Raw genomic sequence first — 15035 nt, 5'->3', positions numbered from 1 at the left:
CCTCACTCAGGATTGTTTTCTTCTAGTTCCTTCCATGTGACTGAAAATTCATGATGTCATAGTATTCTCCTCTGAATCATACATCATTGTTTAAATGTACCACATTTTCCTTAATCAGTTTTCAGGTATGAGTCAGCTAGGTTGCTTTCAGCTTCTTGCTATTACAAATAATAATAGCCAGAAACTGAAAATAGTTGATAGGTAGAATGTCCTTGTGGTATGCTTGTGTATCCTTTGTGTATATGCCCAAGAGTGGTATTGCTGAGCCTTGACACAGATTGATTTTCAATTTTATGAGAAATGACCACCCAGAGTTCCACAGTGGCTTACAAGTTGGAACTCCCTCCAGCAAAGGAGCAGTGTTCCCCTTACAGCAATCCTGTCCAGCATAAGTTTTCATTAATGGTTTTGATCTTAGCCATTCTTGCCGGTGTAACATGACGTCTTAGAGGAGTTTTGATTTTCATTTCCCTGATGGCTTAGGATATAGAACAGTTCCTCATTTGCCTTTTGGCCATTTGAGACTGTACTGTTCAGAATTCTCTGTTTGGCTCTGTATCCCATGAACTCACTCATAAGTAGATATGGGACATTGAGCAGAGGATAGCTAGCCTACACATTGCAATTGCAAAGAGACCAGGAAACAAGAAGGGCCCTCATAGGTCTATACATGGATCCCCCCAGAAAATGCAAATAACAAGGTCTCCTGTGTATATTTGGAGAAGGAAGAGCATGTTATTGGAATGCAGAGAGGAGAGGGAGAGCTGGGAGGAGAGCACAAGGGTCTAGGAAGGTCAAGTTGGAGGAACTGAGCAAGGAAAAGGAGACCATTATGGAGACAGCAGTTGTGGGGTTAGCCAGAAACCTGGATCAAGGGAAATTCCTAGGAATCCACAAGCATGAGCCCTGCTTAGACTCTAAGGCATAGTGGAGAGGGCAACTTATGGTCCCTAGCCCTGCAATCAGATTAATGACTACCTTAGGTGTCATCACAAAATACTCATCCAGTAACCCACAAAAGCAGATGAAGAGATTGACGGCTAAGCACTGGCCCAACCCATTGACTGCCGTCTTACAGCAGGAGGTATGATAATATGAGAAAAGTGTCCAAGACCCTGGGTCAGAAACAATGACCAAAGCAAGAACCAAGTGGCAGTTCCCTGAATCCACACTGACAGCTGAGGAACCTGCAGAAGACTGAACTAGGCCCTAGGGATGTGGGTCACCACTGGGTGGTTTCTGCAGTTTTTGGGACCACAAGTCTGGGAGCCAGTATCTATCCCTAGTGCATGAACTAGCTCTTGGTTTCCCATTCCCTGTGGAGACATACTTTGCTCACCCTATATAGATGGGGGAGTGTCTTTGTCCTGCCTCCAGTGATGTCACAGATTTTGTTGATTCCCCCATGTGGGAACTCCCCTTTATAAGGAGTGGATTAGAGGTGGGATTGGTAGTGAATTCCTGGGATATTGAGAGTGAATCGGGTTTGGTATGTAAAATAACTTTATTTTAAACTTTTAAATTGGTATGTAAAATAACATTATTTTAAACTTTTAAAAATGATAAAATGAACAGTGTTTGGAGAAAAAAACAAAATATAAGGTATTGACAGACAGAATCTACTCACAATGATCGAGTAAGAAGAACTTAGGATCTTCATGTAGAATACAGAGCAAACTATGCTTCTCATGTTTACTCTTGGTCCCTGATCTGACTTCCTCTGGAATAAACTCACATTCCAAAATTGAGAGCACAGAAGTGAGAAATATTCTGCTTCAGTTTGAGTAGGTAGATGCAATTCCAACAGGAACATTGGAGATGTAGGAACATGAATACTAATGCTGATCTTGAACCCTGAAGAAAAAGGCATTCCCAGGGGAATGGTGTTTGAATTAGGTAGGGTGGTGGTTGACTGGTCAAACGGTAAGGGAGGAGGGGTAGGAGTGGGACCTGGAATTGATATGTGAAGCAAGCATGTTTCTACTTTAAATAGAAAATATATTGGCAAAACAAGCTCTTCTAAGATGTCATCTTATAGTTGTCAGGATGGTTAAGATCAAACCATGAGTGAAAACTTATGCTGGAAGATATAAGTAGTAAGGGGAACACTGCTCCATTGCTGGTAGGAGTTTAAACCTGTACACTTGCTGTAGAAATCTCGATGGCCATTTCTCAGAAAGCGGGGAATCATTCTCCCTCAAGGCACATCAATACCACTCTTAGGCATATACCCAAAGGATACACCACCATACCATAAAGACATTCAACTGATCATTTATGTTCACCGAAGCATTATGTGTAATGGTCAGAACCTGAAAACACCTTAGCTGCATCTTACCTGAAAGCTGGGTAAGGAAAGTGTGGTACACTTAAAGACTGGGGTATGACTCAAGGGGGAAATGCAATGACATTATGAATTTTCAGTCACATGGAAGGAACTAGAAGAAAACAATCCTGTGTGAGGTAACCCAAACACAGAAAGACAAACATGGCTCGTTTTACATATTTAATGCTGATTTCTGTCCTCTCCAAATTTTGAGCTCCCATGCTTACTCTGCAGGACCTTAAAAGTGACAGTTTTCTGCTGTATATCAGATTATGTTCAATAGGTACCGAAGGAAATATTTTGTAATGGCTCTTCAAAGGTGATCTCCAAAATGCTCCCCATACCTGCCATCTCTCTCCTGTTCATGATGTCTGGAGGGACACTCTAAGCCAGGAGCAAATGAAACTACCTTCAGTGAACCCATCTACTCAGTGCTGTCCAGCCTAGGTCCCCTGAAAGATTGGCTCTGATGCTTTCCCCCACCCTCCATAAAGGATAGATCAATCAACTGGAAATGACCCCTATAAAGTAGCTTCCTCAGTTAATCCTGTATTACAGGTGGATAATTAGTATTACCTGTGGCTCTTCTCTGTGGCAGGTTCCCCTTCCCTCAAGTGTGTCATTTGAAATGAAGACAGGCTCTCACTGCAAAGCCCCTCATATACAAGAAATATGTTCTAACTTGTAGTCCTGATCTCCCATGAGCTTTCTTCTGGAATGCTGGTGCAACCTCTCCTGGGGTATCTGTGAGTCCCTGAGGCAGAAAAATCCAGGTCTTTTAATGTAGTTTCTCATCTCAAGAACGCCATTGATGGAGGTTTTATTTTGTGTAGGTGGTTCTCTGTGTGACATTATGGAGACAAAGCATTCATGCCCCCACAGGATGAGGCACACATCTAGAACTACAGGAGTGTCCACATTCCAGAGAAAATCACTTGTCATTGTAGGAGAACATCCTGACAGAAATATATAGTAACAAATGCAGACAGACTTGCACACATACAGGTGTAGTAGAGATAGTTAAGCATTCAGATAGTTAAACAAACACACAGCTGGAGTTGCACACACACACACACACACACACAGAGATCAAGAGACAGAAAAATACAGAGAAAGAATGAGCAAGACAGAAAGAGAAGGAAAGAGAAGACTTGCAGTGACACAGATAATGAAACAGACACAGTGAGAAAGAGAAATGTGTAGAGATAAACAGAGAGAAAGACATGAGAGTGTAACAAGGAGACAGACATCCAGACAGATATGTTCAATCTAAACAGACAATCACATGGGTGCGATGAGGTAAACACATAGATTCACAGAAAGATGCTCAATAAAGGAGATAAAGAGACAGATATACACCCATAGAGACAGACAGACACACAGACAGAGAAACTGTGTGTCAATGAGACAGAAATAGATAGAAGAAAGAATCACTGTGACTCACAGAAAGAGACACAGATTGAGAGAATGAGAGAGATAGACAGAGAGAGACAAAGAAAGATACAAGTTGAGGGACACACAGAGAAGTAGAGGAGAGAGATCCATTGTAAACTACAAATGAAAGCCTAGAAGTTCTTTACTCTAGGAAGAGGGGCTCATGGGATTAACCTCTCAATCTATGACTGCAGTGTAATTTGGAAAGAGCTGCAAAGGTGAACCGAAGGAGTCAGGCAAGGGGGCAAGTGAGGAGAGGGAAAGGGTCAGCATTTGAACCTGTTTCCAAGAGAGATTGTGTTTCTGTCAATGGAGGGGTTGGAAGGATTATTTTCCCAATGTCTAAAAACAGACCCACTGTTCAGGTGCAGAAATTTTGGTTTCTCAATAAATTTCTTTCTCCTTTTTAAAAAAACACATGCAATCTTTAGCAAAGTCTAGACTACCAAATGACTCTGCCAGATGCAGTCATCTTCTTTGCTTTGGGCATCTGCTCAGCAAACTCTAAGTGCCAAGAAAGAGGAGTAAGACATTCTGTGAATGGTGTGACCCTGGCAATGCTGGCCAGGCTCCCAGAGCCTGAGCAGAACTGGGTGAATTAAAATGGGCATATTCAAAAAGAAACACAACGAAATACACCAATTGTTTATCAAAATTTTATTGGCCTTATAGTGTGTTTAGTTTACATACACAAGAGAAGAACTTGAGTCCTCTTTATCTCCAGTTTCAAAAGGTTGAGTGTCACCCATGTGTGCTGAGAGTTTAACTCGTGAACTGCTCCTTTGCAGGAGCAACAATTTGTTTGGCCAACTGAGTCAACCCTCCAGTGCCCACACACTGGGTTTGGAGAGAAAAACAGTCTTCTTCCTCTTCCTCATCTCTTGTAAGCCCACATTCATGTTTGTTTTCTCCTTTGCTCTAAATCCTTGATCAGTCTAATCCAGACAGATTCCTCCAAAGAAACCCTGTAGGGATGTGCTTTGGGCCAAAAACCCCACTGAATCCCCAGTATCCAACTCACTGTAGAGAAAGCAAAGCACTGGAGCAATTGTGTAGAGTATCCCAGAGTAAAGTACTCTCCTTACCCCAAACATATATTCAACTTGTTTCCAGGGGGTATTAACGGTCTGAGCCGGCATGCTTCCTTTCCACAGATTCTCTGAAAATTTTGCAATGCCCCCAGTCTACCCAGGTGTCCTTGTAATAATGTTGGCTGTTGCTTTTGGAAATCTTGGGTTTCTGTGACATTTTCCATCCAGGTTGTAATATAAGTTTCAGGGAACACCATCTATTCTACTGGGCACCGCTACATCAATCCATTTTTCCAGATTTAATCTTAGCACAGTCGGTTAATTTTGACATTCGCATACACATTTTGAATTGTTTTGAACATTTCATATACTCTTTTTTAAAAAATTCAACAGTGGTTTAATAAAATGTGGCATGTGTGAAGAAATACACTGCATTAAAAATGATGTAGAAATACATATGACACAACAAGGTCATCATGGTACTGTTGAGTGAAAAAGTTACAAAACACTGAGGTATAGTGACGTAGATATGTTAGGGTATACTGCTTCACTGGGTTATCTGGGAGTTCTGATGCTAAACACCATTTCAAAGGCACTGTGTGGAATTATGGTGGATAGAGCTCATCTTTCTTTAGACCAGTGTTTCTCAACTTTCCTAATGCTGTGACCCTTTAATACAGTTCCTCATGGTGTGATGACTCCCAACCATAAAGTTATTTTCATTATTACATCATAACAGCAATTTTGTCCTGTTATGAATCATAATGTAAATATCTGATATGTAGATGTCTCTAGGCAACCACTGTGAAAGGGTCCTTTGACTCCCCCAAAGGGGTTGCAACCCACATGTTGAGAACTGCTGCTTTAGACAGTGGGTCCACATATCTATAAATCTTAAATGACATTCTAAGTAATACTTTCCTTACTGACACTAAATCATCTTTCCAACTTCATACACACTTCCAAGACTGATCTGAATGTATGTCAAACCATTAGAGGGTGGTAAGGCTTCAGAAGGCAGGGGAAACTGTCAAGATGTCAAACTGCAGGTGCCTGATGTTGGAGGGCTGGCTGCTAATGTTTGGAAACCCAGGCAACCAAGGACAGGTCTGTAGGCTGGAACTGTATCGAGACAGTTCAGCACTAGAAAGAGAGGTGTCCTGGTATTTCAGGAAGCCACGCTAACTGAAGCTGGAGTGAGGTGGGTCATGATCTCCATGAAGGATATATCAAACCTGTTCCTCTCCTGGAGAGGGCTGTTACAGCCGAGTTTGACCTCCCCCTTTCTGATTTGTATTTCCTTGATCTCCTTTTGTTTTCTGGATTAAAGGCATGCTCACCACTGCCCAGCCTATAGGAAATGCTTTTATAATATTTGTGTCTATATACAAAGGAAAAGACACAGAATTTGTTGACAATTTTTATTAATATAATCTCTCCAACTTCACTTTTATAGGATAAGGCAAAAGAACATAAATTAATTTTCTAACTTTGCAGTGGTTAAAGAATAATGCTTTTTCATGATGCAATCATGTATAGGACAAAAAAGTCAGAAAACCAGAAGGGCTCCCATGGAGCCATCAGCAGTGTACTGGAGACTGTGGCATTTTTTCAGCCTATAGATGGTTCCAAACAGCCTGGTTTGGGTTCCCAGACAAGACTCATGAAAATATCTTCTTCTTTTGTCCATCTTTCTCTGCTTCTTTGCAGTTTCTTCTCCATTTACAAGTACTCATGTGATGCAATTATCCACCCAGATAATACAAGATAACCTTGTGTCAAGACCTTAGCACTCCAGAAATAGAGATAGGAAAGCAAAGAGTTCAAGGCTACCCTGGATTTCAGAGTGAGTCAGAGTGAAGCATTGACTACAGGAAAGCCCCCCTTAAATAAATAAGCAAATAAATAAATAAATGAATAAGCAAAAAGGACAATCAATAGAAAATATAAAAATAAACAAATAAAAAGTGGCATTACACTCTGTGTCTAATTCTAGCCCTTAGACATATGCAATAAATTCAGATATTAGAGATTACATTGTCTCTGGGAACCATGGTCCTTTTTAAGACAAGGTAATTTGGAGTCAATTATCTATTTTCCATTTACTTCTACATCCTACTCCAAAATAGTAATTACTTAAAATTTCTAAAGGATTAAACAGATGCTTAGAAATTGCTGCTTGTAGAAAGAGGGTCTCATTTCCTCCTCTCTGGATCACGCCCTTTCTGTCTCTCATTGGGAAAGAATAGGCCAGCAAAGGCCAGCCTGCCCTACAAATATACTGTCAAGGACAACCAGGACTGTTACACATAGAACCTTGTCTAGAAAAACAAAAATAAAAAACAAAAACAAACAGAAACCACCCAATAACAACAACAACAAAAAACCCAGAACAGGCTTCTCAGAGATAACAACCACAAATGCAAAATAAAATATAATAAGGTAAAGCAAAAACATCATATTGAAGTCAGAAAAAGCAACCCAGCAGTAGGAAAAGAGCCCAAGAGCAAGCAGAAGAATCAGAGTCCCACTTGTTCTCACACTCAGGAATTCCATAAAAATACTATTGTTGCTTTTGTTTTTGTTTTTCAATTTCATTTCAATAAATGGAGGATTACATTTATTGATTTTCATATATTGAACCATACCTGAATCATTGAGATGAAGCTTACATGGACATGGTGGATGATCTTTTGGTGTGTTCTTGGATTTGGGTTGTGAGCATTTTATTCGGTATGTTGCATTTATGTTCATGTGGGAAATTGGTGTTTAATACTCTTTCTTTGTTGGGTCCTTATGTAGTTTGTGTATCTGGGTAACTGTAGTCTCATAAATGAGTTGGTCAGTTTTCCTTCTGTTGCTATTTAATGGAATTATTTGAGGAGTATTGGTGTTAATTATTCTTTGGAATTCTTGTAGGATTTATTGCTAAAACGGTCTGGTTCTAGCTTTTCTTTGGTGAAGTGACTTCCTTTTTTCCGTTTCCTTTTATTTATTCTTCTCTCAAACAATACATACCAGTTACAGGCTCCCCTTTTTCCACTTCTTCCAGCCCTCCTCTCACCTCCTCTGGCTCCTAGATCCACTGCTCCTCTGTTTCCCTTAAGAAAATGGCAGGCCTCCCAGGGATATCCACAAACACAGTTTAACAAGATGGAATTGCACTAGGCACAAATCCTCTTATCAATGCTGGATGAGGCAACTCAGTAGGAGGGAAAGGGTCATAGGAACATCAAAAGGGGCAGATATATCCCCACTCCCACTGTTAGGAATCCCAGAAAAACTCCCAAGCTAAACAACCACAACATATATGAAGAGGACCCATGCATAAAAACTTGATGATAAGTCCTTCAGTCTCTGTGAGCCCTTATGAAACCTACTTGTTGATTCAGTGGGCCATGTTCTCCTGGTGCCCTCCACCCCTCTGGCTTCTACAATCGTACCCCTTCTCTTCAGCAAGGTTCCCCGATTTTTATCTAATATTAGGCTGTGGGTCTTTGCATCTGCTCCAATCAACTGCTGGAGGAAGACTCTCTGATGACAATTGGGATAGGCAATAATATAGGAATATACTAGAATTTCATTAAGAATTATTTTAATGCTGGCAGTGATGGCAAACGCCTTCAATCCCAGCACTCGGGAGTCAAAGGCCAGCCTGGTTTTTACAGAGTGAGTTCCAGGAAAGCTAGAGCATTTATACAGAGAAATTCTGCCTGGCAAACACATAAAAAGAAGAAAAAGAAAAAGAAAGAGAAAAATAATCACTTCATTGACCTTTTCTTTTTCAGTCATGTTTAGTTCCACCTGAGCTCTCTGTGCCATGTAGCTTCTGGTTCCTGGCCATCCAGGTTGTGCCGGGAAATGCCTCCTTATCTTGTCTCAGGCCTCAAGTTAGAGCAATCATTGATTTGTGACTCCCACCAGCTCTGAGCTGCAGCTCTCTATGAATGTGGTGCCTTGGTTAGAAGGTACACTGTGTGGAGTATCATGAAGGTTGGCAAGGCACTCTGTTAGTCCTGGTGTGGTAGGTTGGTAAAATCACTCCATGCAACAAAGGGAAATTCATAACTAGAAAAGATTTATTCCAGTAAGGACAAAGTCTGTCCCTTCGGCAGCTGAAGTGGTCCAATGTAGTCATCCTATCACACTAAGTTGTATGCAGATCTGCCTGGGGAACTGTCATATCTCTTGGGCTCTATGTTGGTATCTGTGATTGGCAGATCTGGTGTTTAACAGCAGCTGTAACCAGGTGAGTCTTGAAGAGTGGATGTCCATTTTGTTGAGCATATGGATAACTGCCATCTCAGCTACCATGGCTAAATTGAGCATGGACCCATCAGGCAATAACAAGCATGACTTGGAATGAGGCAACTGTCCACAGAATGTGTCATCCTATCTACTTGATTATTGGACTCCTCCTTTGCTAAAGATACATTTTCATGGGCATTTACAGGAGACACAGGGACCTTAACTTTTTTGTTTCTGTGCAGATCGATCCAAATACTTCTTCAAAAGCTTTTCTCTATTTTTTCCTTTTTATTTATCATTCTCTGATAGCCTTCCCTCCCTCCACTCTACCCAGAAGTACTTACTCCTGTTTCCCTTCAGAAAAGAGCAGGCCCTCTGGGGATATTAACTGAACATAGCATAACAAGATGCAATAAGACTTAGCACAAACCCTCATATCAAGCCTGGAGGCTGGCGCCCAAAAGGAAGGAAAGGTACTCGAGATCAGACATATAAGTCAGAGTATTCCTATACACCCACTGTTAGTCTTACAAAAAACCCCAAGCTAAACACCCAAAACATGGTACAGGGCATAGTACAGACCCATGAAGGCTCTGTGAGGGCCTCCTGAGTCTCTGTGAACCCTGTGATCCCCCTTTGATGGATTCTGTGGGCTCTGCTTTATCTCCTACAATCCTTCCTCAACTCTTCCTTGAGATTCCCTAGCTCTGCCTAATGTTTTGTTATGGATCTCAGTATCTGCTCCCACCAGCTGCTGGAGAAAATTGAAGACTGGGCTTAGCACCAATCTCTGAGCATTACAGAATTTCATTAGGTGTCATTTTATTGACGTTTGTGTGTGTGACAGTGATAACCCTGCCCAAATTTCCACAGCTGACATTATCTGGATGGACTAATATGTGCTTCTTCAAAGAAGAGTCCACAAACTTATTTTTACAATTTTAATTCATTTTATATTTTATTTGGGAAGATATTGTCTACAGATATTGTCTAAGATAATGTCCTCTGTAAGAACAACAATTGTTTTTGCCACCTGAGTCAACTTTCCAGGCCCCCACACCCTGAGTTTGGAGAAAATATGTGTTCTTTCTCTTTCGCTTCTCTTGTAAGCAAGCATCCATATTTTATCCTTTGCTCAGAGCCCTTGATAATATGCTTCACTCAGTTTAATCCAAACAGGTTCTTCTAAAGAAATGCTGTTGGGATATGATTGAGGCATTAACTACACTGAATAAAAGTAACCAAAACAAAACAGTACAGCAACAGGGTAGAGGTGGGGTAGAATATGTTAAAATCCAGCACTGCCTCTTCCACAATCTACCATTCAACTCATTTACAGCTGTATTAAAGGCCCAAACCCCCATGCTGTCTTTCCCCAGATTCTCTGTAAATGCTAACACATGTCCTGAAGTGTATTCAGGTGTCCTTGGTAACAAGGCTGACTGCTATTTCTGGATTACACCTGTAGGTCACAGCTGACAGGATCCTAACACTGTTTTAGGTCTTTGAAAGGGACCTCCAGTAAAGAGTGGTGAGCAGAAGCCAGGGAGCTGTATGCTTCAGTCACCAAGTGGGGATATGAGGCCACCATTGTCTTCCAGCTTGAGGTCTGAGAGACCTCAAAACCATGAGCTGTAATGAAATCCAGTGCCTGGGTTTTCAGCTGCTCTGCACTTTGGAGGACAGCCAGGAAGAGAGTGTGGGCAGCATTCTCCACAGAGAGGTCCCTGCCAAGGGCTCTCTGGCTCATGACTTTCAAGTGCTCCAGGCCATACTTGGCAGCAGCTGCCAGCATAGCATCTGCCATGGCTTGGAGGTCTGGTGCCTTCCCGGTGTAAATGAAGCCCATCATTGCCTTGAAGACTTGAGGCTCCAGATCATGGATCTCAATGCGGTTTGTTCTGCTCCTCTCCATGTCATGTACCAACATGGCTCTGAAAACTGGAGAGCAAGCTGCTAAGATGGCCTTGTGAGCCCAGAATTCCTGGCCAGCTACCACCAGGCAGCAGTCTGGGAAGAGGGAATTCTCCCATAGCTTTCCTAGTTCATCTGCCATCCTGCAAATTGGAACCTGGATCCCTGGCTTCATGCTCAGGTCAGAGATGCTGAATAAGTCATGGAACATGATTCCCATGCAGTGGAGGGTTAGCTTGTCTTCAGGGAGAAGCTGATGCACATGCGCTAAGAGGCAATCTCAAAGGATGAACCTTTTGAAACCTTGTTCATAGCCTGGCAGGAAGGTAAAGGCTTTTGACCTTGTTGTAGTTTCAGTTTTTCCCCTTGGATGTTAATGATCCAACACTGGAACTGTGCTCCAAGGGGGAATCTTTGAATAGTTGAGCAACTCTAGGTTAACTAACAGGTAATCTCTTGGAGGTGTTTGCATGATTTGAGGAAAATAAATGAGATAATGATACATATTGGGACCCTTCAAAGTGGACTCCCCTGGATTCCAGCCATTCTCAACATCCATTATTTAACTATTATTGATATTAAGGATTATTTTTTCTCTATCGCATTACATTCCGATGATGTAGAAGAATTTGAGTTTTCCATACCTTCAACAAATTTTTGTGAGCCAGATCTAAGATTTAAATGAACTGTTGTACCCAAGGGCATGGCCAATAGACCTCCTATGTGTCAGTATTATATGTTACATATTTTTTCTTCCTTGATTGGTCATCCTAATATATTCTTCTATATTTATATGGATGATATTATTTGGGTTATTCTAACCCATCTGGCCTCCAAGATCTTACTGCCTAATGTCTTGCTATATTTGAGGCCAATGATTTTAAGGTGGCTCCTGAAAAGTTTCAGACTAGTCCTCCTTTTAAGATTTTGGGTTCCATGTTATTTCTTGATGCTGTCTCTCCTGTTAAACCCCAACTTCATATTCAGGATTCTTATACCTTGCCCTAGCTCCAAGAGACATTGCAGGAAATTAATTGGCTGAGGCCCTAGATTTCTATAACTACTGAGGAATTGGCTCCTTTGTATGACCTCCTAAAAGGTCATGATCTCTCCTCACATATAATTCTATCTGCTGACGATTTACAGATTTTAAGTGAAGTTCAACAGGACATAGACACAGCAAACTTAAGGGGGTATGATCCTCTTTTGCCCCTCACCCTTTATGTTTTTCTTAGGGAAATGTTATGTACTGCCTTATGCTCACAAGAGTGTGAGCCCATACATTGGATCCACCTCTCAATTGGTGGTGCCCTCAGAGTCAATAACCAATCAGATTGCTGATTGCATTGCTAAGGGCAGGGTCACCTCTGTCTGGCTGTTTGGCATAGAACCTCATCTTATTGTAACTCCCTTTAAGAAAAAAGATTTCACCTGGCTTCAGAGAAACAATAGCGGGATTGCTATGGCTCTTGAGGGGTTTATGTGTAAAGTTGATTTTCATTATGGTCCTCACATATGGATGAGCTCTTTCATAGGTTAGAATGGAAGCCCCCCCACCAGACTTTTTTTAACCTCAACCCAACCCTGGCTTTCTTACCGTATTTACTGATTGGGGGCACCTGTGGGCTTCTTTAGTCATTTATCCCCCCTTAGGACACGGTAAAGAGCCAGTGCCCATAAAGTCAGTCTCCCATAAAGTTGAGGGGTCTGCGCAATTTAAGGAACTGTTTGCTGTTGTTCTTGCATTAGACAATATTCAAGAGTCATTTAACTTATTTGTTGACAGCATTTATGTTTTTAATTTGTTACCCAACCTAGTTGAGGCCCATATTAAGTTGGACTCCAATCCTATATCGCCTTTAATGATTCAAGCCCGCTCCCTACTCAAACCAAGAACTAACCCCATTTTCCTTCAACATCTCAGGATTCATCAAAATTTACCAGGATTTCTTTCTGAAGGAAATAATTTGGCTGATAAATTGGCTTCTATGCCTCAATGTAATACTGTCATAGAAGCTGGCAGTTGATACCTTTTTCCCATGCCTCCTGGACATCAGCATACTCTGGGGGAAAAAGCTAAACATGCTATTAGCCATATGCTTCAATGCTTTGCCACCCTTTTATTGCCTGATCAGATTAAGACAGATAATGGCACATACTTTGTTAGCAGGGCCTTTGTGGACTTCCTTAAGACTTGGATCATCTCACACTCCACAGGCATCCCATACAATCCTCAGATTCAAGCAGTTATGGAAAGGTATAATCAAGTTCTCAAATCCCAATTACAAAAACAAAGGGTGAATCTATACTCCCATATGATCAATTACAAAGGGCATTATTCACCCTAAATATTTTAAATTTTTCTAAAGAAGATAAATACCTGTCTCATTTCAAAAACATTGGTCCTCATTGGTTATCTACAGTTGTATTTGCATCAGATGGGGGGACCCATTGTCAGGGGTCTTGAGAGGACCAGACTCCCTCCTCTCAGCAGGGAGAGGCTTTGGATGTGTCTTCCCTCAAAATGAAAAAAGACGTATTTGGGTACCAGCAAGAGAACTAAAACATTTGCCCCAACAAGGGGACATTGACCATCACTTCTCCAGGGAGTGCTCCACCCCTGAGAATTGTGTCTCTGTTTCCCCCCCAGGAACGAATGAAGACATGGGTAATGCTGCTCTTCCTGGTATCGATGATGCTCATCCGGCCCAGTGATGGAGGATTTGGAAACCCACACAACACCAAAGTTATCCTGGCTCGTCTGATGTGGAACTGCCAGGGTGAAACATACTCGGTGTCTCCCTTTAGTGTATGGGTCATACAACATGTAGATTGTGATACCAAGATAGCAGTCATTATGATTTACACATCAGGATCCATTTTTTCAAATTCCATTAAGTGGATATGCATAAAGAAGCCAAAGATTTTCCCCCAGGTTAATGGGAAGCCATGACCCTGTCCTTGCACTGCTTTCTGTCCAACAATGCATTTGGCTTGCTATGTCATTGCCCAAATGTGCACCAGTAGTTCCACTAAAAAGACTAATTGGACTGAGGATGCCCTCTGTAAGGACCTGTCTGTGGAGAATGCTGCTCACACTCTGCTCCTGACTGACCTCCACAGTGCAGGGCAGCTGATAACCCAGGCACCAGATTTCATTACAGCTGATGTTTCTGAGGTCTCTGAGAATTCAACCTTGAAGACAATTGTGGCCTCACATCCCAAGTTGGTGGCTGCAGCATACCTTCCCACCACACCTTTTACACAAGGTCTTTTCTTGGCAACTACTATTAAATGCTTGAAGAGATCCTAGGTCCTGGTCTGCTGTGACCTAGAGGTGTCTTCCACGCATAGAAGAAGTCACTGTTGTTTGCAATGACACCTGGGTAAACTATGGGCTCTGGGAAGGAGTTCTAGTGAATATGGGAAATCTCAGGCTTCAACAGAGCAGTAAATGAGTTAGAACTGCGTGTTGGGCCAGGGGGAGAGGGGAAAAGCCGGTCTCTGAAGTACACTAACCAACATATACCCTGTTGCTGAACTGGTTTGAATTTTGCCCAATGAATTGAAAACTGAGATCAGTTTAGTTGCTGATCTCAAGCATATCCCAATATGATTTCCTTGAAGGAGCTTGTCTGGATTAGACTGAGCAGCACGTGTGATCAAGGGCTCAGAGTAAAGAAGAAAGCAAGCAACTGGAAAAATATGATGCCTGGGTGTTCTCTGGTAAACAAAGACCATGTGGAGATACATAGATAAACACTAATGGGTTAATAATTAAGCCAGACCTTGCAAATAAGAAGTCTGAGCCATAATCCAAACAGTTTATTTTGGACTAAATGGCTTCAGGATCTGGTGGGACTGAAACTTGAGTCTATAGCTAAAGCACTGACCTAAATTCCTGCATTCCAGTCATAGACTGGGAAGAGAGAATAATATGAGCAAATAGGTCAAGACCATGATGGGGAAACCCACAGAAACAGCTGACCAGAGCAAGTGGGAGTTCACTGACTCCAGACTGAGAGCCAGGGAACCCGCATTAAGAATGAACTATGCCCTCTGAATGTGGGTGACAGATTACT

The 15035-nt window shown here is 41.8% G+C and overlaps 1 protein-coding gene across 1 annotated transcript; it reads right to left on the bottom strand.

Annotated features, from left to right (window-relative positions):
* Nucleotides 1-10525: 10525 nt before the first annotated feature.
* Nucleotides 10526-11197, bottom strand: LOC121142148 (speckle-type POZ protein-like). Its single transcript, XM_040751474.1, has one exon. The coding sequence runs from the start codon at nucleotides 11171-11173 to the stop codon at nucleotides 10526-10528; it is 648 nt and encodes a 215-aa protein (XP_040607408.1). The 5' UTR covers nucleotides 11174-11197.
* Between the last annotated feature and the right edge of the window lie 3838 nt (nucleotides 11198-15035).

The sequence above is a fragment of the Mesocricetus auratus genome, unplaced genomic scaffold (genome assembly GCF_017639785.1).
Source record: "Mesocricetus auratus isolate SY011 unplaced genomic scaffold, BCM_Maur_2.0 Super-Scaffold_100009, whole genome shotgun sequence".
Classification (NCBI taxonomy): domain Eukaryota; kingdom Metazoa; phylum Chordata; class Mammalia; order Rodentia; family Cricetidae; genus Mesocricetus; species Mesocricetus auratus.
The sequence above is the reverse complement of the archived record's forward strand: the minus strand, read 5'-3'. Positions and strand labels throughout refer to the sequence as shown.

Coding starts and splice junctions, on each gene's coding strand:
- LOC121142148 (XM_040751474.1), bottom strand. CDS start 11,173: ATGGGAATCATGTTCCATGACTTATTCAGCATCTCTGACCTGAGCATG.